We start from the raw sequence: 22,359 nt of genomic DNA, 5'->3' as shown, positions 1-22,359 counted from the left end.
CATTACTCCTGCTTTTCAAGTAGGGCTGTCAACTGGTCATCCATAGCTCCCCTCCTGGCCTGCATTACTCCTGCTTTTCAAGTAGGGCTGTCAACTGGTCATCCATAGCTCCCCTCCTGGCCTGCATTACTCCTGCCTTTCAAGTAGGGCTGTCAACTGGTTATCCATACCTCCCCTCCTGGCCTGCATTACTCCTGCCTTTTCAAGTAGGGCTGTCAACTGGTCATCCATAGCTCCCTTCCTGGCCTGCATTACTCCTGCCTTTCAAGTAGGGCTGTCAACTGGTTATCAATACCTCCCCTCCTGGCCTGCATTACTCCTGCCTTTTCAAGTAGGGCTGTCAACTGGTCATCCATACCTCCCCTCCTGGCCTGCATTACTCCTGCTTTTCAAGTAGGGCTGTCAACTGGTCATCCATAGCTCCCCTCCTGGCCTGCATTACTCCTGCTTTTCAAGTAGGGCTGTCAACTGGTCATCCATAGCTCCCCTCCTGGCCTGCATTACTCCTGCCTTTCAAGTAGGGCTGTCAACTGGTTATCCATACCTCCCCTCCTGGCCTGCATTACTCCTGCCTTTTCAAGTAGGGCTGTCAACTGGTCATCCATAGCTCCCTTCCTGGCCTGCATTACTCCTGCCTTTCAAGTAGGGCTGTCAACTGGTTATCAATACCTCCCCTCCTGGCCTGCATTACTCCTGCCTTTTCAAGTAGGGCTGTCAACTGGTCATCCATACCTCCCCTCCTGGCCTGCATTACTCCTGCTTTTCAAGTAGGGCTGTCAACTGGTCATCCATAGCTCCCCTCCTGGCCTGCATTACTCCTGCTTTTCAAGTAGGGCTGTCAACTGGTCATCCATAGCTCCCCTCCTGGCCTGCATTACTCCTGCTTTTCAAGTAGGGCTGTCAACTGGTCATCCATAGCTCCCCTCCTGGCCTGCATTACTCCTGCCTTTCAAGTAGGGCTGTCAACTGGTCATCCATAGCTCCCCTCCTAGCCTGCATTACTCCTGCTTTTCAAGTAGGGCTGTCAACTGGTCATCCATAGCTCCCCTCCTGGCCTGCATTACTCCTGCTTTTCAAGTAGGGCTGTCAACTGGTCATCCATAGCTCCCCTCCTGGCCTGCATTACTCCTGCCTTTCAAGTAGGGCTGTCAACTGGTTATCCATACCTCCCCTCCTGGCCTGCATTACTCCTGCCTTTTCAAGTAGGGCTGTCAACTGGTCATCCATAGCTCCCTTCCTGGCCTGCATTACTCCTGCCTTTCAAGTAGGGCTGTCAACTGGTTATCAATACCTCCCCTCCTGGCCTGCATTACTCCTGCCTTTTCAAGTAGGGCTGTCAACTGGTCATCCATACCTCCCCTCCTGGCCTGCATTACTCCTGCTTTTCAAGTAGGGCTGTCAACTGGTCATCCATAGCTCCCCTCCTGGCCTGCATTACTCCTGCCTTTCAAGTAGGGCTGTCAACTGGTTATCCATACCTCCCCTCCTGGCCTGCATTACTCCTGCCTTTTCAAGTAGGGCTGTCAACTGGTCATCCATAGCTCCCCTCCTGGCCTGCATTACTCCTGCCTTTCAAGTAGGGCTGTCAACTGGTTATCCATACCTCCCCTCCTGGCCTGCATTACTCCTGCCTTTTCAAGTAGGGCTGTCAACTGGTCATCCATACCGCCCCTCCTGGCCTGCATTACTCCTGCCTTTCAAGTACGGCTGTCAACTGGTCATCCATACCTCCCCTCCTGGCCTGCATTACTCCTGTCTTTCAAGTATGACTGTCAACTGGTCATCCATACCTCCCCTCCTGGCCTGCATTACTCCTGCCTTTCATGTACGGCTGTCAACTGGTCATCCATACCTCCCCTCCTGGCCTGCATTACTCCTGCCTTTCAAGTAGGGCTATTCACTGGTCATCCATACCTCCCCTGCTATCCTGTATTACTCCTGTACTTCAAGTAGGGCTATTCACTGGTCATCCATACCTCCCCTCCTGGCCTGCATTACTCCTGCCTTTCAAGTAGGGCTGTCAACTGGTCATCCATACCTCCCCTCCAGCCCTGCATTACTCCTGCCTTTCAAGTAGGGCTATTCACTGGTCATCCATAGCTCCCCTGCTAACCTGCATTACTCCTGTCCTTCAAGTAGGGCTGTCAACTGGTCATCCATACCTCCCCTCCTGGCCTGCATTACTCCTGCCTTTCAAGTAGGGCTGTCAACTGGTCATCCATACCTCCCCTCCTGGCCTGCATTACTCCTGCCTTTCAAGTAAGGCTATCCACTGGTCTGCCATACCTCCCTTACTGGTCTGTATTACTCCTACCTTTCAAGTAGGGGTGTCCACTGGTCATCCATATCTCCCTTACTGGTCTGTATTACTCCTACCTTTCAAGTACGGCTGTTCACTGGTCATCCATACCTCCCCTCCTGGCCTGCATTACTCCTGGCTTTCAAGTACGGCTGTCAACTGGTCATCCATACCTCCCCTGCTGGCCTGCATTACTCCTGCCTTTCAAGTACAACTGTCAACTGGTCATCCATAGATCCCCTCCTGGCCTGCATTACTCCTGCTTTTCAAGTAGGGCTGTTCACTGGCCGTCCATACATCCCCTCCTGGCCTGCATTACTCCTGCTTTTCAAGTAGGGCTGTTCACTGGCCATCCATACCTCCCCTCCTGGCCTGCATTACTCCTGCTTTTCAAGTAGGGCTGTTCACTGGCCATCCATACCTCCCCTCCTGGCCTGCATTACTCCTTCCTTTCAAGTAGGAGTGTTCCACTGGTCATCCATACCTCCCCTGCTGGCCTGTATTACTCCTACATTTCATGTTGGACTATCCACTGGGCACCCATACCTCCCCTGCTAACCTGCATTACTCCTGTCCTTCAAGTAGGGCTGTCAACTGGTCATCCATACCTCCCCTCCTGGCCTGCATTACTCCTGCCTTTCAAGTAGGGCTGTCAACTGGTCATCCATACCTCCCCTCCTGGCCTGCATTACTCCTGCCTTTCAAGTAAGGCTATCCACTGGTCTGCCATACCTCCCTTACTGGTCTGTATTACTCCTACCTTTCAAGTAGGGGTGTCCACTGGTCATCCATATCTCCCTTACTGGTCTGTATTACTCCTACCTTTCAAGTAGGGCTGTTCACTGGTCATCCATACCTCCCCTCCTGGCCTGCATTACTCCTGGCTTTCAAGTACAACTGTCAACTGGTCATCCATAGATCCCCTCCTGGCCTGCATTACTCCTGCTTTTCAAGTAGGGCTGTTCACTGGCCATCCATACATCCCCTCCTGGCCTGCATTACTCCTGCTTTTCAAGTAGGGCTGTTCACTGGCCATCCATACCTCCCCTCCTGGCCTGCATTACTCCTGCTTTTCAAGTAGGGCTGTTCACTGGCCATCCATACCTCCCCTCCTGGCCTGCATTACTCCTTCCTTTCAAGTAGGAGTGTTCCACTGGTCATCCATACCTCCCCTGCTGGCCTGTATTACTCCTACATTTCATGTTGGACTATCCACTGGGCACCCATACCTATCCTGCTGACCTGTTTTACTCCTACCTTTCACGTTTGGCTCTCCACGGCCCATCCATACCTCCCCTGCTGGCCTGTAATACTCCTACCTTTCAAGTAGTACTAGCCTCGGTTTCCTGCCTTCCTTTCCCACCCTTCACCCCTCTCCTCTTACCCTCGGAGCTCGGGGGTCCTTCCGGTTGGGGTGTCTCTGCTGGTGCCTCCGAGGAGCAGGCCGCAGGGGTCTCTGGGGGCGCATCGGGGGCGGGGTCAGGGGTGGGGGCAGCCTCAGCCTTCTCTAAAAAAAACAAAAAAAAAATTAACATGAAAACAATCAGCAGAACCAGTGACGAGATTGTGAGCTAGAGATACACAGCAGAGCCCCGTGCCAACACGTATGGCACAAACACACAGTGCGCCCTCCCTGCGCCGGGACTCGGGGCTGGAGACACACACAGGGCCCGCCCTGTGACAGGAGTACAGTTATGTACATGTAATTCCAACTCCAATGTATGTTAACATATGCCTGTATGTAAGGAGAGCTCGCCCTGTTTCTTACCCCCCCCCCCCCCCCCACCCCACCCCCCCCCCGCGCCGTCCGTCCCTTCACTCTTTGCCTGGAGGTCATGGAAGGCAGACTGGAGATTCTCAAACAAGAAGCACCATTTTCAGTATTTTTTGTCTTTTAAAAATCAGTACAGACAGGAAACACATTGGTTTCTGTCAATCTGTATCTGTGAAAATCAGTAAAAACGGAAGACTGGGCGCCTTGATCTCAATGTTTGGAATCCACTCTGGGTCAGGCGAGGGTGCCGCTGGCACCAGCTCTATTGAATTGTTAATATCGATCACCGGGGAGGGATCACTTCCGGATCCTGCTGACGGACAGGGCATTAACCCTCGCAAGCTCTGAAGGGTCCCTGCACCGCCTGCTGGAGGGCTGCAAACTCTCTGTAAATCAAAAAAAATGTGCAAACAAATGTTCGCGCGCAAACTAAAACCAACCTTCAGGATTGATGGCAACCAATCAGGACCTTTGAGGATGTGGCACGCGGACCAATGACAAGCTACTCGGGCAGCCAAGTCACCACGTCCAAAAATGTTTCTCTCCCGACACTCTGGGGCAGCACGGATGTTGTCTCAGAAGGGGCAGGGAGTTCGGCCCCTGCTGGGTGGTTGTAACACCCCCACACTACCTCCACGAGGAGCCGGGGGCCGCTCGACGTTGCTACGACTGAGAGTCAAGTGCTGGAGGGGTTCTTGGCACAGGATCAGACCGCAGTAGGAGGGGCTCCAGGGCAGAAGAGGTAAATCATCCCAGGCCAGTGCTTAATTTGAGGCTGTGGTTTCCGGTGCTTGGCACCGGCACTTAATATTCAACCCTGGCACTTATGATAGTCTGCCACATGGTGGCGCTGTTTGCCTAATTTAGAGACGAGCACAAGAACAGTTGCTTATCAATTCAATGTACCTTCTAAATGACTGATTGGTCTCTCCCAAGACATTTTACAGCTTTTGGGGCCTGGAGGAGCCTAAACGACCGACCTTGGAGTTGTGTGATGCCTAGTGTAGGAAGGTAGAATCTGAGTGCATGGTTGCCCCCACTTTGTTCCTGGTGTGTAGCTGGTTTTCGACTTAGTTTGGCTGGGATCCTGCTATTCAGGACCCCAGCCTATCTGCGTTCCCCTTTAAAATGATTGCATGTACTTTAGGTACACCACATATTGCATTCTGGGCGACCCTTATAAGTCCCTAGTATATGGTATCCTATATACCCAGGGCATAGGTACCCCAGAGGCCTCCGAGGGGCTGCAGCATGTATTATGCCCCCCCTGAGAGACCATTTAAAATGACCCCAAAGGTGTGCTACTGTAGCCTGTGTAAGGAGGTACATGCACCCCTTACTTAGATATAGGTTCACTGTATCTATTCCAAATCACTGCAAATATAAACCTATCAGTCACCCCTATGGCAGGCCTTATCAATCCTGAAGGCAGGGTGCTGGGTTTTGTGTGAGAGGGTGCCCATGCATGAGCAGGGCCCCTCTGCAGACTTCGGAATATATTATCTGGGGTTGTTCTGTGATGCAGCCAGACCATATACTCTTAAGTACATTATAACCTTGCGGTAAATGCTAACTTTAAAACGGCTGCACAAAAACCTGGCATCACAAAATGGATGCTGCTGCCACAGACACGAGCCTGGCCTCCTGCTGCTGGAAGGAAACTCTGGCAGGAGAGGCCTGGACAATAGGTTTCCTGTCATAGGGAGGTGTAACCACCTCCCAGACAGGCTTTAGTGTATTGGGGCTGGGTGGGTGCACTCTGAGAGTGCTTTGAAGTCCGCACTGGAGGCACATTTGGTGTCCCTGTGCATAGTCCAGTTCAAACCGGTTGCAGTTGCTACCAGCACCTGCTCTAGCATGAAACTGGACAAAGGATATGGTGTAACCACCCCTCTATCCTGACCCTCCCATAGGTGGGTCCCCAGAGTTTGTCCCACCCCTTCCTTGGGTATAAAGTAGGAACTCCTGACTACAGGACTTTAGATTTACCTGGACGAAACTCTGATACATAATCATGGAACTTCCATGATCTACAAGGCGCCAAATAACTGAAGAATCTCCCTTGAGGTAAAGGAGTTACTCCCCTGCTTGGCAGGCACCAAAGACGCATCTGACCGGTTTGCATCTCTGAGGCTCCCGCCGGACTCCAAAGAATTTGCAACACAGGAGGTGGGTTCCCAGAATTCCCAGAAGCCGACCCGAACTCCCAGCAAAACTGAGACCCGTAGCCCTGATGGGGACTGTGGAACCAGAACCCCTGGACACCGTGAACATTTGCAAGTGCATATGCTTCTTGGTGAACCTTGAGGCTGTTCTTTGGGCCATTTGTAGTGCAAGCCCCAAGCAGCGTTTTCACTGAAGGTTACCGGCCTACACTCACGAGAGTCCCGTGGGCTTGTGGGGATTGTGTGATTCTTCTTGAGGTACCTTTGCGATCCCTGGTCCGACCACTGGTGGGTCCCTGTGAAGGCAACTCTAAGTTTAATTGGGCTTACCTGGTTGCTCCAGATGTGCCCTGACTCTCCATCACTTGGGGAATCTCCCAGAACTTGCTGGTCCGCACCAAAGCATCTTTTCTCTTCTTGTATGGGTTGCTGTTGCCAAGGCTTGTTGTGTTCAATCCGAGCACCGACACCGCAGCCCTCAAAATCCTTTGTAGGACAGCTAGAATCCAGCTCCTGGTCATCATCGAGGCCTCTTGGTCCTCGTGGCTGTAGAGTCAAGCTTCACCTCTTTGCACCTGAAGCTTCAGTGGCATTCGTCTATCATGCCCCTGGTCACTGGCAAGTGACCCAGACTCTGTCCCTTCTGCTTTCAGGTTCTTCACATCTTCGATCCAGGTTTGGATCACACCGGACACTTTCCTTCTTCCCGGCAACAGCACTGTGCAGCCGGTTACCATTGAAAACGACTATGCGACCTGACACTATTTGACACCTATGCACCCGGCTTCCCTGGGTGAGGTAACTCGAGTACTCCAGTGCTCCTGTGGGTTTTGGCCCTAGAACCCCTTAACTTTAAAGGGGTTTGCTCAAAGTCCTCTCATAAGTGTTCTTTAACTTTAAAATTTCAACTGCGACTTTCCCCATAGAAGCTAACGGAGCTCGCGGCTGTGTTCTCACACTGCATGGGGGCCCAGTATATATTGTGCTAATTACTGAAGTTCTATTGTGTTGATATTGTTAATCTTGTCTTCTAATCTCATAAAGAGGTTAGTAGGGATGTGTTTAGTAATAAATACATTTGTTTTATATATATACCTTGTGTGGTTCTCCTTTCATTTGGTCATTCAAGAGGTTATAATCTGGTAAACCAAGGTGCTTTACACTCCTTCAAGACAGCCTGAAGGCTGCTCTCCACAGCTACCACTAAGATATCTTTCAATAAAGGTTGTATTAAAACCTATCATCAATAAGGGCTGTTTGGACTGGTGCAAGATGCCCACTAAAACTAGTGGACAGCATATGCAAGGCCAACTTCTCACACCTAGTAGGTGTGTTGGTGCGGTCATGGGCAGCAGCATGGGTCTGGCAGCAGCAATGAGCGATGAAAGCTGCTGATAGCTGCTGATACGAAAAGGCAGTCCCGAAGGAGGACAGTTTCCAGGCCTACTCATGTAAATACATGTGAAGTCATGACAGTTGTAAATCTGCAATAGTGCGAGGACATATACATGGCAGCCAAAGGGTTTGTGCTGTGGGGGTTGGGCCTAAATGGTTCCATGAACTTTAGCACCAGCTTGACCTTTGATCTACAAGGTGACACTCGCCTGGTTCCGCGACCTTGAGCTCCAACTTGACCTTCTCGATACAAGGTCAAACTCACCTGGCTCAGTGACCTTGAGCTGCATCTTGACCTCCTCAATACAAGGTCACACTCACGTGGCTCCCCGACCTTGAGCGCTATGTTATGTTATGTTATGAAAATTTATTCAGCGCACAGCTGCTCCAGCGAAGGAGCGTCCTGGCGCTTGACAAGGTAACCAACACAACACAACTAAAAAGACAGTAGACTAGAAGGAAGCAAGCTCAAGAAAATAAAAACGTTTTGATGGCCCTCCGAAATAAAAAGAGGTTATCAGACGCACGTATCTTTAAAGGAAGAGAGTTCCACAGGGCCCGAACTCGGAATGAGCGGCCTCCAACTCGGCTAAGTTTAAACCGAGGGACCACTGCTAGATCCTGACCTAAAGATCTCAAGGAGCGGGCGGGGACATAAGGCGTCAAGAGATTCGTGAGAATCGGGGCAGAGGAGCCCTTAAGAATTTTGTAGGACAGGCAAAGTACTTTAAATTGAATCCTCTGATTGACTGGAAGCCAGTGGAGAGAACGTAGAGTGTTGGCAGCGGAGCAGAACCTAGGCAGACCCACCACAGCTCTGGCTGCCGCGTTCTGGACACGCTGCAAACGTGCAATTTTGGCTTGGTTCACCCCTACCAAGAGAGAGCTGGCGTAGTCTAGCCGAGAGATCACTGTCGCCTGCAGCACCAGCTGCCTGGTTGAGGCGTCAAAAAATTTCAATGCTGGTCTTAGTCCTCGCAGAATGCCAAAACAACTGGCGGCAGTTCTCTTGGTATGGGAGACAAAACTAAGGGCGGGGTCTATCCACACTCCAAGATTTTTTGTCTCCATTACCGGAGTCGGGGTAGGCCCCAGTTCCGGAGGCCACCATATGTCGCCCCAAAGTTCCGCTTTCTTGCCGATGATCATTATCTCAGTTTTTTTAGCGTTCAGCGTGAGATAGTTGGAATTCATCCAGCTGGCAAGCGTCCTCAGCCCATTCTGGAACCTAGGGGCATCCAGATCAGAGTCCCCGCTGAGCGTGACCGCCAGCTGAGTGTCGTCAGCGTATGAGACCATGGTCAGGCCCCACTGCTTGACGACATCAGCCAGCGGCCTCACGTACAGATTAAATAACGTGGGACTCAGCGAGGATCCCTGAGGGACCCCCTGGTCCAGCGGATGAAATTTGGACTGATGGGGTGGAATAGCTACGCAAAAAGATCGATCGGCAAGGAAAGTGCGGAACCACTGGAGGGCAGTCCCTGAAATACCAGCCTCTTCCAAGCGCTGGAGAAGGATTTTGTGAGAGACGGTGTCAAAGGCAGCGCTAAGATCTAATAAAACAAGCGCCGCCGTTTGACCCGAATCTAACACCATACGCAGATGTTCCACCATGAAAAGGAGGGCTGTCTCCGTGCTGTGGTCAGCACGGAAACCATTCTGCGTAGGTTCTAAAATATTTGCCCGCAAAAGGTGGTCAGAGAGGACTCTATTCACGTGTGCCTCCGCTACTTTCGTCGGCCACGGGAGAAGCGATATCGGCGGTGGTTCTCTGGTTTATCTGGCGATCTTGACCTTTTTGATACAAGGTCATACTCACCTGGCTCCGCGATCTTGGACCATCTCGATACAAGGTGACACTCACTTGGTTCCACGACCTTGAGCTCCATCTTGACCTTCTCGATACAAGGTGATACTCACCTGCCTCCGTGACGTTGAGCTCGATCTTGACTTTCTCGATACAAGGTGACACTCACATGGCTCGGCGATCTTGGAACTTCTCAATACAAGTTGACACTCACCTGGCTCTGCAACCTTGAGCTCCATCCTGACCTTCTCGATACAAGGTGACACTCACCGGGCTCCATGATCTTGGACCTTCTCGATTCAAGGTCACACTCACCTGGTTCCACGACCTTGAGCTCGATCTTGACCTCCTGGATACAAGTCGACGCTCAACTGGTTCCACGACCTTGAGCTCCAGCTTGACCTTCTCGATACACGATGACACTCACCTGGCTCCGTGATCTTGGACCTTCTCTATACAAGGTCATACTCACCTGGTTCCACGACCTTGAGCTCTATCTTAACCTTCTCGATACAAGGTGACACTAACCGGGCTCCGTGATCTTGGACCTTCTCGATTCAAGGTCACACTCACCTGGTTCTGTGAACTTGAGCTCCATCTTGACATTCTCGATAAAAGGTGACACTCACTATGCTCTGTGATCTTGGACCTTCTCGATACAAGGTGACACTCACTTGGCTCCGTGACCTTGAGCTCCATCTTGACCTTCTCGATACAAGGTGACACTCACCGGGCTCTGTTATCTTGGACCTTCTTGATTCAAGGTCACACTCACCTGGTTCCACGACCTTGAGCTCCAATTTGACCTTCTCAAAACAAGGTCACACTCACCTGGCTCAGTGACCTTGAGCTCCATCTTGACCTTCTCGATACAAGGTGACACTCACCGGGCTCTGTTATCTTGGACCTTCTTGATTCATGGTCAAACTCATCTGGTTCCACGAACTTGAGCTCAATCTTGACCATCTCGATACAAGTCGACACTCACCTGGTTCGCCGACCTTGAGCTCCATCTTGACCTTCTCGATACGAGATGACACACACCTGGCTCTGTGATCTTGGACCATCTCTTTACAAGGTCATACTCACCTGGTTCTACGACCTTGAGCTCCATCTTAACCTTCTCCATTCAAGGTCACACTCACCTGGTTCTCTGACCCTGAGCTCCATCTTGACATTCTCGATACAAGGTGACAATCACTATGCTCCGTGATCTTGGACCTTCTCGATTCAAGGTCACACTCACCTGGCTCCACGACCTTGAGCTCCATCTTGACCATCTCGATACAAGGTCACACTCACCTGGCTCAGTGACCTTGAGCTCCATTTTGACCTTGGAGCTCCCAGCGATGGCCGAGTACACCACGTCGTCTTCCTTCACCACGTTGCTGATGGTCAGAGAGTGCTTGGTGCCCTCAGACTGGATGAGGTACTTGTCGCCCGATGCCAGGTCCTTGCCATCCTTCTGCCACTTCACCTTCACACCAGCCTTCTCCGTCTCAGCCTCGAACACCGCTGAGCCGCCCACCGCCACCTCCACCGACTTGGGCTTCTTACTGAAGGATGAAGCTGCAGAGGTGGGTGAGGAGGAGGCGAGAGTGGAGGAAGGAAAGGGACAAGAGAGAGTGGAGAAATGGTAGAGAGGTAGAGGGAATGAAGGGAAGGTAGAAAGAGAAAGTGGAGGAAGGAAAGGGTGAACAGAGAGTGGAGGAAGGGAAGAGAGAAGGAAGGAATGAAAGGGAGCAGACAGAGTGGTGGAGGGAAGAGAGCAAGAGTGGAGGAAGGAAAGGGAGAAGAGAGAGTGGCGGAAGGAAGACAGAGAGAGGGAGAGAGAGAGAGTGGAGGAAGGAAGAGAGAGAGAGGGAGAGAGAGTGGAAGAAGGGAACAGAGAGAGTGGAGGAAGGGGGAAAAAGAGGGTGGAGGATGAGAAAAGAGTGAGGCGGTTAAGGGAAAGGAAGAAGAGAGAAAGAGTGGAAAGCGGAGTAGGAGAGTAGTGGGAGAGTGGGAGGGGAGAAGAGAGAAAGAGTGTAGACAGAAGATGAGGGGAGGAAGGAAAGGGAGAAGAGAGGGGGCCAAAAGAATAGGAAAAAAACGAGAGCAGATAGGTCACCAGGAAAAAGAGGTGAGAAGAGGGGGCAAGGGAGAGGAGAGAGTGAGGGGAGGGATAATAGAGAGAGAGTGGCGGAAGGGAAGACAGAAGCAGAGAAGGGGGGTGGGAGGGGATCAGAGTCCAAGGCAGAAAGAGAGGGAATAAGAGGATGAGAAGGGATCAGCGAAAGAGTAGAGTTGAAATGAAAAAGATTAGAGAAGGGAGAAGAAGAGGCGAGAAGAACAAGAAAAAGAGGGAGGGAGTAGGAGGTGAGTAAGGAGGTAAAATACAAGGAGGAGAGGGTGGACGGAAAGGGGAAGGAGGAGAGAGGAGGGAGAGTTTATGCTGCTGTCTGCAGGACCCCTCCTGTAAAAACTAACCAAACCCTAAACGTTCCTGGTGTTGGGGCGGAGTCATTATCATAAACCTACTTATACAAATCATCATTATCGAGGGCACTATTCAAATCAAATCAACAGTATTTATAGAGTGTTGCTAATCACCCATGGGGGTCTCCAGGCGCTGAGGTCTAGGAGGGCTCTGGTAGAAGAGCCGGGTCTCGGGTCGAGTGACCGTGGTTGGTATCCGGTGACCCGAGACTGCAGCTCTCAGAATACATTCATTTCTTAAATGAAAGCCCAGGGCTGGTAATATGTCACTACTTAGCAATAATCTTCATTACCCTGATTAGGGTCCCCCTTGTCCCAGTCATGTCCCGCCCTCCCTCGCTCTATTGTTGTGCCTGGTCTTGTTACTAGCAGGCATGGCTGCTGGTGGGAGGGGCTGATATATAAAAACAAACAACAGACTTGTGTGTTAGGTGCCTCCTCACTATGGTAATGACCAGGACAAGGAGGTCGTATGGGGGGATAACACGGAGCATCTTCTCACCTTACGTGGTAAAATGGGGCAACATACTGAAGGCATTGTATGTGGGAGCCATCAATGATCGCTGCAGCCCTACCGCGGTGTGATCGAATAGTAAAGTATGATCAGCGTACTGAAGGCATTGTATGTGGGAGCCATCAATGATCGCTGCAGCCCTACCGCGGTGTGATCGAATAGTAAAGTATGATCAGCGTACTGAAGGCATTGTATGTGGGAGCCATCAATGATCGCTGCAGCCCTACCGCGGTGTGATCGAATAGTAAAGTATCATCAGTGTACTGAAGGCACTGTATGTGGGAGCCATCAATGATCGCTGCAGCCCTACCGCGGTGTGATCGAATAGTAAAGTATCAGCAGCGTACTGAAGGCATTGTATGTGGGAGCCGTCAATGATCGCTGCAGCCCTACCGCGGTGTGATCGAATAGTAAAGTATCCTCAGCGTGCTGAAGGCATTGTATGTGGGAGACGTCAATGATCGCTGCAGCCCTACCGCGGTGTGATCGAATAGTAAAGTATCATCAGTGTACTGAAGGCATTGTATGTGGGAGACGTCAATGATCGCTGCATGCCCACCGCTGTGTGATCGAATAGTAAAGTATCCTCAGCGTGCTGAAGGCATTGTATGTGGGAGACGTCAATGACCGCTGCAGCCCTACCGCGGTGTGATCGAATAGTAAAGTATCATCAGTGTACTGAAGGCATTGTATGTGGGAGCCATCAATGATCGCTGCAGCCCTACCGCGGTGTGATCGAATAGTAAAGTATCATCAGCGTACTGAAGGCATTGTATGTGGGAGCCATCAATGATCGCTGCAGCCCTACCGCGGTGTGATCGAATAGTAAAGTATCATCAGCGTACTGAAGGCATTGTATGTGGGAGCCGTCAATGATCGCTGCAGCCCTACCGCGGTGTGATCGAATAGTAAAGTATCATCAGCGTACTGAAGGCATTGTATGTGGGAGCCATCAATGATCGCTGCATGCCCACTGCGGTGTGATCGAATAGTAAAGTATCATCAGCGTACTGAAGGCATTGTATGCGGGAGCCATCAATGATCGCTGCAGCCCTACCGCGGTGTGATCGAATAGTAAAGTATCATCAGTGTACTGAAGCATTGTATGCGGGAGCCATCAATGATCGCTGCAGCCCTACCGCGGTGTGATCGAATAGTAAAGTATCATCAGTGTACTGAAGGCATTGTATGTGAGAGCCATCAATGATCGCTGCAGCCCTACTGGGGTGTGATCGAATAGTAAAGTATCATCAGTGTACTGAAGGCATTGTATGCGGGAGCCATCAATGATCGCTGCAGCCCTACCGCGGTGTGATCGAATAGTAAAGTATCATCAGTGTACTGAAGGCACTGTATGCTAGAGCCGTCAATGATCGCTGCAGCCCTACTGGGGTGTGATCGAATAGTAAAGTATCATCAGTGTACTGAAGGCATTGTATGTGGGAGCCATCAATGATCGCTGCAGCCCTACTGGGGTGTGATCGAATAGTAAAGTATCATCAGTGTACTGAAGGCATTGTATGTGGGAGCCATCAATGATCGCTGCAGCCCTACTGGGGTGTGATCGAATAGTAAAGTATCATCAGTGTACTGAAGGCATTGTATGTGGGAGCCATCAAAGATCGCTGCAGCCCTACTGGGGTGTGATCGAATAGTAAAGTATCATCAGTGTACTGAAGGCATTGTATGTGAGAGCCATCAATGATCGCTGCAGCCCTACTGGGGTGTGATCGAATAGTAAAGTATCATCAGTGTACTGAAGGCATTGTATGTGGGAGCCGTCAATGATCGCTGCATGCCCACCGCGGTGTGATCGAATAGTAAAGTATCATCAGTGTACTGAAGGCATTGTATGTGAGAGCCATCAATGATCGCTGCAGCCCTACCGCGGTGTGATCGAATAGTAAAGTATCATCAGTGTACTGAAGGCATTGTATGTGGGAGCCGTCAATGATCGCTGCATGCCCACCGCTGTGTGATCGAATAGTAAAGTATCATCAGTGTACTGAAGGCACTGTATGTGGGAGCCATCAATGATCGCTGCAGCCCTACCGCGGTGTGATCGAATAGTAAAGTATCAGCAGCGTACTGAAGGCATTGTATGTGGGAGCCATCAATGATCGCTGCATGCCCACCGCTGTGTGATCGAATAGTAAAGTATCCTCAGCGTGCTGAAGGCATTGTATGTGGGAGACGTCAATGACCGCTGCAGCCCTACCGCGGTGTGATCGAATAGTAAAGTATCATCAGTGTACTGAAGGCATTGTATGTGGGAGCCATCAATGATCGCTGCAGCCCTACCGCGGTGTGATCGAATAGTAAAGTATCATCAGCGTACTGAAGGCATTGTATGTGGGAGCCATCAATGATCGCTGCAGCCCTACCGCGGTGTGATCGAATAGTAAAGTATCATCAGCGTACTGAAGGCATTGTATGTGGGAGCCGTCAATGATCGCTGCAGCCCTACCGCGGTGTGATCGAATAGTAAAGTATCATCAGCGTACTGAAGGCATTGTATGTGGGAGCCATCAATGATCGCTGCATGCCCACTGCGGTGTGATCGAATAGTAAAGTATCATCAGCGTACTGAAGGCATTGTATGCGGGAGCCATCAATGATCGCTGCAGCCCTACCGCGGTGTGATCGAATAGTAAAGTATCATCAGTGTACTGAAGGCATTGTATGTGGGAGCCATCAATGATCGCTGCAGCCCTACCGCGGTGTGATCGAATAGTAAAGTATCATCAGTGTACTGAAGCATTGTATGCGGGAGCCATCAATGATCGCTGCAGCCCTACCGCGGTGTGATCGAATAGTAAAGTATCATCAGTGTACTGAAGGCATTGTATGTGAGAGCCATCAATGATCGCTGCAGCCCTACTGGGGTGTGATCGAATAGTAAAGTATCATCAGTGTACTGAAGGCATTGTATGCGGGAGCCATCAATGATCGCTGCAGCCCTACCGCGGTGTGATCGAATAGTAAAGTATCATCAGTGTACTGAAGGCACTGTATGCTAGAGCCGTCAATGATCGCTGCAGCCCTACTGGGGTGTGATCGAATAGTAAAGTATCATCAGTGTACTGAAGGCATTGTATGTGGGAGCCATCAATGATCGCTGCAGCCCTACTGGGGTGTGATCGAATAGTAAAGTATCATCAGTGTACTGAAGGCATTGTATGTGGGAGCCATCAATGATCGCTGCAGCCCTACTGGGGTGTGATCGAATAGTAAAGTATCATCAGTGTACTGAAGGCATTGTATGTGGGAGCCATCAAAGATCGCTGCAGCCCTACTGGGGTGTGATCGAATAGTAAAGTATCATCAGTGTACTGAAGGCATTGTATGTGAGAGCCATCAATGATCGCTGCAGCCCTACTGGGGTGTGATCGAATAGTAAAGTATCATCAGTGTACTGAAGGCATTGTATGTGGGAGCCATCAAAGATCGCTGCAGCCCTACTGGGGTGTGATCGAATAGTAAAGTATCATCAGTGTACTGAAGGCATTGTATGTGGGAGCCATCAATGATCGCTGCAGCCCTACCGCGGTGTGATCGAATAGTAAAGTATCATCAGTGTACTGAAGGCATTGTATGTGGGAGCCATCAATGATCGCTGCAGCCCTACCGCGGTGTGATCGAATAGTAAAGTATCATCAGCGTACTGAAGGCATTGTATGTGGGAGCCATCAATGATCGCTGCAGCCCTACCGCGGTGTGATCGAATAGTAAAGTATCATCAGTGTACTGAAGGCACTGTATGTGGGAGCCATCAATGATCGCTGCAGCCCTACCGCGGTGTGATCGAATAGTAAAGTATCATCAGCGTACTGAAGGCACTGTATGTGGGAGCCATCAATGATCACTGCAGCCCTACCGCGGTGTGATCGAATAGTAAAGTATCATCAGCGTACTGAAGGCACTGTATGTGGGAGCCATCAATGATCACTGCAGCCCTACTGGGGTGTGATCGAATAGTAAAGTATCATCAGTGTACTGAAGGCATTGTATGTGGGAGCCATCAATGATCACTGCAGCCCTACTGGGGTGTGATCGAATAGTAAAGTATCATCAGCGTACTGAAGGCACTGTATGTGGGAGCCATCAATGATCACTGCAGCCCTACTGGGGTGTGATCGAATAGTAAAGTATCATCAGTGTACTGAAGGCATTGTATGTGGGAGCCATCAATGATCGCTGCAGCCCTACTGGGGTGTGATCGAATAGTAAAGTATCATCAGTGTACTGAAGGCATTGTATGTGGGAGCCGTCAATGACCGCTGCAGCCCTACCGCGGTGTGATCGAATAGTAAAGTATCATCAGTGTACTGAAGGCATTGTATGTGGGAGCCATCAATGATCGCTGCAGCCCTACCGCGGTGTGATCGAATAGTAAAGTATCATCAGTGTACTGAAGGCATTGTATGTGGGAGCCATCAAAGATCGCTGCAGCCCTACTGGGGTGTGATCGAATAGTAAAGTATCATCAGTGTACTGAAGGCATTGTATGTGGGAGCCATCAATGATCGCTGCAGCCCTACCGCGGTGTGATCGAATAGTAAAGTATCATCAGTGTACTGAAGGCATTGTATGTGGGAGCCATCAATGATCGCTGCAGCCCTACCGCGGTGTGATCGAATAGTAAAGTATCATCAGTGTACTGAAGGCATTGTATGTGGGAGCCATCAATGATCTCTGCAGCCCTATCGCGGTGTGATCGAATAGTAAAGTATCATCAGTGTACTGAAGGCACTGTATGCTAGAGCCGTCAATGATCGCTGCATGCCCACTGCGGTGTGATCGAATAGTAAAGTATCATCAGTGTACTGAAGGCACTGTATGTGGGAGCCATCAATGATCGCTGCAGCCCTACCGCGGTGTGATCGAATAGTAAAGTATCATCAGCGTACTGAAGGCATTGTATGTGGGAGCCATCAATGATCTCTGCAGCCCTACTGGGGTGTGATCGAATAGTAAAGTATCATCAGTGTACTGAAGGCACTGTATGTGGGAGCCATCAATGATCGCTGCAGCCCTACCGCGGTGTGATCGAATAGTAAAGTATCATCAGTGTACTGAAGGCATTGTATGTGGGAGCCATCAATGATCGCTGCAGCCCTACCGCGGTGTGATCGAATAGTAAAGTATCATCAGCGTACTGAAGGCATTGTATGTGAGAGCCATCAATGATCGCTGCAGCCCTACTGGGGTGTGATCGAATAGTAAAGTATCATCAGTGTACTGAAGGCATTGTATGTGAGAGCCATCAATGATCGCTGCAGCCCTACTGGGGTGTGATCGAATAGTAAAGTATCATCAGTGTACTGAAGGCATTGTATGTGGGAGCCATCAATGATCGCTGCAGCCCTACTGGGGTGTGATCGAATAGTAAAGTATCATCAGTGTACTGAAGGCATTGTATGTGGGAGCCGTCAATGATCTCTGCAGCCCTGCTGCGGTGTGATCGAATAGTAAAGTATCATCAGTGTACTGAAGGCATTGTATGTGGGAGCCGTCAATGATCGCTGCAGCCCTACCGCTGTGTGATCGAATAGTAAAGTATCATCAGTGTACTGAAGGCATTGTATGTGGGAGCCATCAATGATCGCTGCAGCCCTACTGGGGTGTGATCGAATAGTAAAGTATCATCAGTGTACTGAAGGCATTGTATGTGGGAGCCATCAATGATCGCTGCAGCCCTACCGCGGTGTGATCGAATAGTAAAGTATCATCAGTGTACTGAAGGCATTGTATGTGAGAGCCATCAATGATCGCTGCAGCCCTACTGCGGTGTGATCGAATAGTAAAGTATCATCAGTGTACTGAAGGCATTGTATGTGGGAGCCATCAAAGATCGCTGCAGCCCTACTGGGGTGTGATCGAATAGTAAAGTATCATCAGTGTACTGAAGGCATTGTATGTGGGAGCCATCAAAGATCGCTGCAGCCCTACTGGGGTGTGATCGAATAGTAAAGTATCATCAGTGTACTGAAGGCATTGTATGTGGGAGCCATCAAAGATCGCTGCAGCCCTACTGGGGTGTGATCGAATAGTAAAGTATCATCAGTGTACTGAAGGCATTGTATGTGGGAGCCATCAATGATCGCTGCAGCCCTAGCGCGGTGTGATCGAATAGTAAAGTATCATCAGCGTACTGAAGGCATTGTATGTGGGAGCCGTCAATGATCGCTGCATGCCCACCGCTGTGTGATCGAATAGTAAAGTATCATCAGTGTACTGAAGGCATTGTATGTGGGAGCCGTCAATGATCGCTGCATGCCCACCGCTGTGTGATCGAATAGTAAAGTATCATCAGTGTACTGAAGGCATTGTATGTGAGAGCCATCAATGATCGCTGCAGCCCTACCGTGGTGTGATCGAATAGTAAAGTATCATCAGTGTACTGAAGGCATTGTATGTGGGAGCCGTCAATGATCGCTGCATGCCCACCGCGGTGTGATCGAATAGTAAAGTATCATCAGTGTACTGAAGGCATTGTATGTGGGAGCCGTCAATGATCGCTGCATGCCCACTGGGGTGTGATCGAATAGTAAAGTATCATCAGTGTACTGAAGGCATTGTATGTGGGAGCCGTCAATGATCTCTGCAGCCCTGCTGCGGTGTGATCGAATAGTAAAGTATCATCAGTGTACTGAAGGCATTGTATGTGGGAGCCATCAATGATCGCTGCAGCCCTACTGGGGTGTGATCGAATAGTAAAGTATCATCAGTGTACTGAAGGCATTGTATGTGGGAGCCGTCAATGATCTCTGCAGCCCTGCTGCGGTGTGATCGAATAGTAAAGTATCATCAGTGTACTGAAGGCATTGTATGTGGGAGCCGTCAATGATCGCTGCAGCCCTACCGCTGTGTGATCGAATAGTAAAGTATCATCAGTGTACTGAAGGCATTGTATGTGAGAGCCATCAATGATCGCTGCAGCCCTACCGTGGTGTGATCGAATAGTAAAGTATCATCAGTGTACTGAAGGCATTGTATGTGGGAGCCGTCAATGATCGCTGCAGCCCTACCGCGGTGTGATCGAATAGTAAAGTATCCTCAGCGTGCTGAAGGCATTGTATGTGGGAGCCGTCAATGATCGCTGCAGCCCTACCGCGGTGTGATCGAATAGTAAAGTATCCTCAGCGTGCTGAAGGCATTGTATGTGAGAGCCATCAATGATCGCTGCAGCCCTACCGCGGTGTGATCGAATAGTAAAGTATCATCAGTGTACTGAAGGCATTGTATGTGGGAGCCGTCAATGATCGCTGCATGCCCACTGCGGTGTGATCGAATAGTAAAGTATCATCAGTGTACTGAAGGCATTGTATGTGGGAGCCGTCAATGATCTCTGCAGCCCTATCGCGGTGTGATCGAATAGTAAAGTATCATCAGTGTACTGAAGGCACTGTATGCTAGAGCCGTCAATGATCGCTGCATGCCCACTGCGGTGTGATCGAATAGTAAAGTATCATCAGTGTACTGAAGGCATTGTATGTGGGAGCCATCAAAGATCGCTGCAGCCCTACTGGGGTGTGATCGAATAGTAAAGTATCATCAGTGTACTGAAGGCACTGTGTGTGGGAGCCATCAATGATCGCTGCAGCCCTACTGGGGTGTGATCGAATAGTAAAGTATCATCAGTGTACTGAAGGCACTGTGTGTGGGAGCCGTCAAAGATACCCTAGTTAGACAGCTTCTGCCACTCTGTCCCTCTGTCCACTTTGGCGAAGGAGGTTTTACATTCGATGGAAGGGACTTAGAGCGCAGGGGCCTTTTCGTTGTTTACAGCTTTGATCACCAGGTTATCTTCGGTGCCAGCCCACGCCTAATGCCCGATGGAGTGATGGGCATTGGGGCCTCTCTGGATTCTCCATATTCTTGGTGCTCAGTACTATCCTTGATATAGTGCTCCGAAGGCACTGAAATGTGATATGCAGCGCTATAAATCAGGTGGAATAAAAATGTGGACTGGATAAGAAGGGAGGAAGTGACGTGGGCTTGCTGTTTAGCATCAGTGCGGTGTATTTTTAGCCCCTCTGGTCCTGTGTGCATCGGAGGCTTTCATGTCTGTGATGGAGCACAGACCTCACAGGCCCTTATCTTAAGTGCAAAGATCCTTCCTCTGCCAGCAGGGCATGATGAACGAGGTGAGGGCATGAGGGGTGAGCCAGGGGGTCTGGAAACCATCTGCAAGAGTCCCTCAGGTGGCCACTCACTCACACACTCACTCACCCACTCACTCACTCACTCACTCACTCACTCACTCACGCACTCACTCTCTCACTCACTCACGCACTCACTCACTCACACACTCACTCACTCACACACTCACTCACTCACTCACTCACACTCACTCACTCACTCACTGACTCATTCACTCACTCACTCATTCACACTCACTCACTCACTGACTCATTCACACACTCACTCACTCACACACTCACTCACTCACACACTCACACACTCACTCACTCACTCACTCACTCACTCACTCACTCACTCACTCACACACTCACTCACTCACACACTCACTCACTCAATGACTCATTCACACACTCACTCATTCACACACTCACTCACTCACACACTCACTCACACACTCACTCACTCACTCACTCACACACTCACTCACACACTCACTCACTCACACACTCACACACTAACTCACTCACTCACTCACTCACTCACTCACTCACTCCTTGTCCTATGTCCTGTACTCCCTACATGCACATGCTTTGACCCACTCACCCTCAGTGCTGCACTCTGTGGCTCAGTGTGTCTTTTTATCCCTCATTTGGATAAACCCCTTTGTTACTCAGGAAACCCCTCACACATTTCCTTCTGCTCTTTTCTCTCACACTGCCCCTCACACTGTCCCAGGCCCTTTCATTCCCTCCGCCACTCAGTCTTATGAGGTGTCAGCGTGTGGGGGGCTGATGAGGTAACACAGGGGGCCAGTGTCAGCAGGTGGGGAGGTGGGCTGATGAGGTAACACAGGGAACCAGTGTCAGCAAGGAACCAGTGTCAGCGTGTGGAGGGTTGGGGCTGATGAGGTAACACAGGGGGCCAGTGTCAGCGTGTGGGGGGCTGATGAGGTAACACTGAACACCAGTGTCAGCGGGTGGGGGTTGGGGCTGATCTGGTAACACAGGGGGCCTGTGTCAGCGGGTGGGGGTTGGGGCTGATGAGGTAACACAGGGGGCCAGTGTCAGCGGGTGGGGGTTGGGGTTGATGAGGTAACACAGAAGACCAGTGTCAGCAGGGAACCAGTGTCAGCGTGTGGGGGTTGGGGCTGTTCTGGTAACACAGGGGCCTGTGTCAGCGTGCGGCGGGCTGGGGTTATTGAGGTAACCCAGGGGACCTGTGTCAGTGTGTGGGGGCTGGGGCTGATGAGGTAACACAAAAGACCAGTGTCAGCAGGAAACCCGTGTCAGAGTGTGGGGGTTGGGGTGATGAGGTAACACAGAAGACCAGTGTCAGCAGGAAACCCGTGTCAGAGTGTGGGGGTTGGGGTGATGAGGTAACACAAAAGACCAGTGTCAGCAGGAAACCCGTGTCAGAGTGTGGGGGGTTGGGGTGATGAGGTAACACAAAAGACCAGTGTCAGCAGGAAACCCGTGTCAGAGTGTGGGGGGTTGGGGTGATGAGGTAACACAGAAGACCAGTGTCAGCAGGAAACCCGTGTCAGAGTGTGGGGGTTGGGGTGATGAGGTAACACAAAAGACCAGTGTCAGCAGGAAACCCGTGTCAGAGTGTGGGGGGTTGGGGTGATGAGGTAACACAAAAGACCAGTGTCAGCAGGAAACCCGTGTCAGAGTGTGGGGGTTGGGGTGATGAGGTAACACAAAAGACCAGTGTCAGCAGGAAACCCGTGTCAGAGTGTGGGGGGTTGGGGTGATGAGGTAACACAGAAGACCAGTG

At 50.6% G+C, this 22,359-nt stretch overlaps 1 protein-coding gene across 1 annotated transcript in view; it reads right to left on the bottom strand.

Annotated features, from left to right (window-relative positions):
- The window catches only part of MYBPC3 (myosin binding protein C3), a 365,826-nt gene that overhangs the window by 310,177 nt on the left and 33,290 nt on the right, over positions 1 to 22,359 (bottom strand). The window contains exons 2-3 of the mRNA XM_078684451.1: positions 10,746 to 11,012; positions 3,684 to 3,806 (exon numbers count right to left, since the gene is read on the bottom strand). Of these exons, the coding sequence (XP_078540577.1) occupies positions 3,684 to 3,806; positions 10,746 to 11,012 (390 nt within the window). The remainder of the gene's footprint in view (positions 1 to 3,683; positions 3,807 to 10,745; positions 11,013 to 22,359) is intronic.

This window comes from Lissotriton helveticus, chromosome 3_2, assembly GCF_964261635.1.
Source record: "Lissotriton helveticus chromosome 3_2, aLisHel1.1, whole genome shotgun sequence".
NCBI lineage: Eukaryota > Metazoa > Chordata > Amphibia > Caudata > Salamandridae > Lissotriton > Lissotriton helveticus.
Note: the sequence above shows the minus strand (reverse complement) of the source record. Positions and strands in the feature narration are given on the sequence as shown.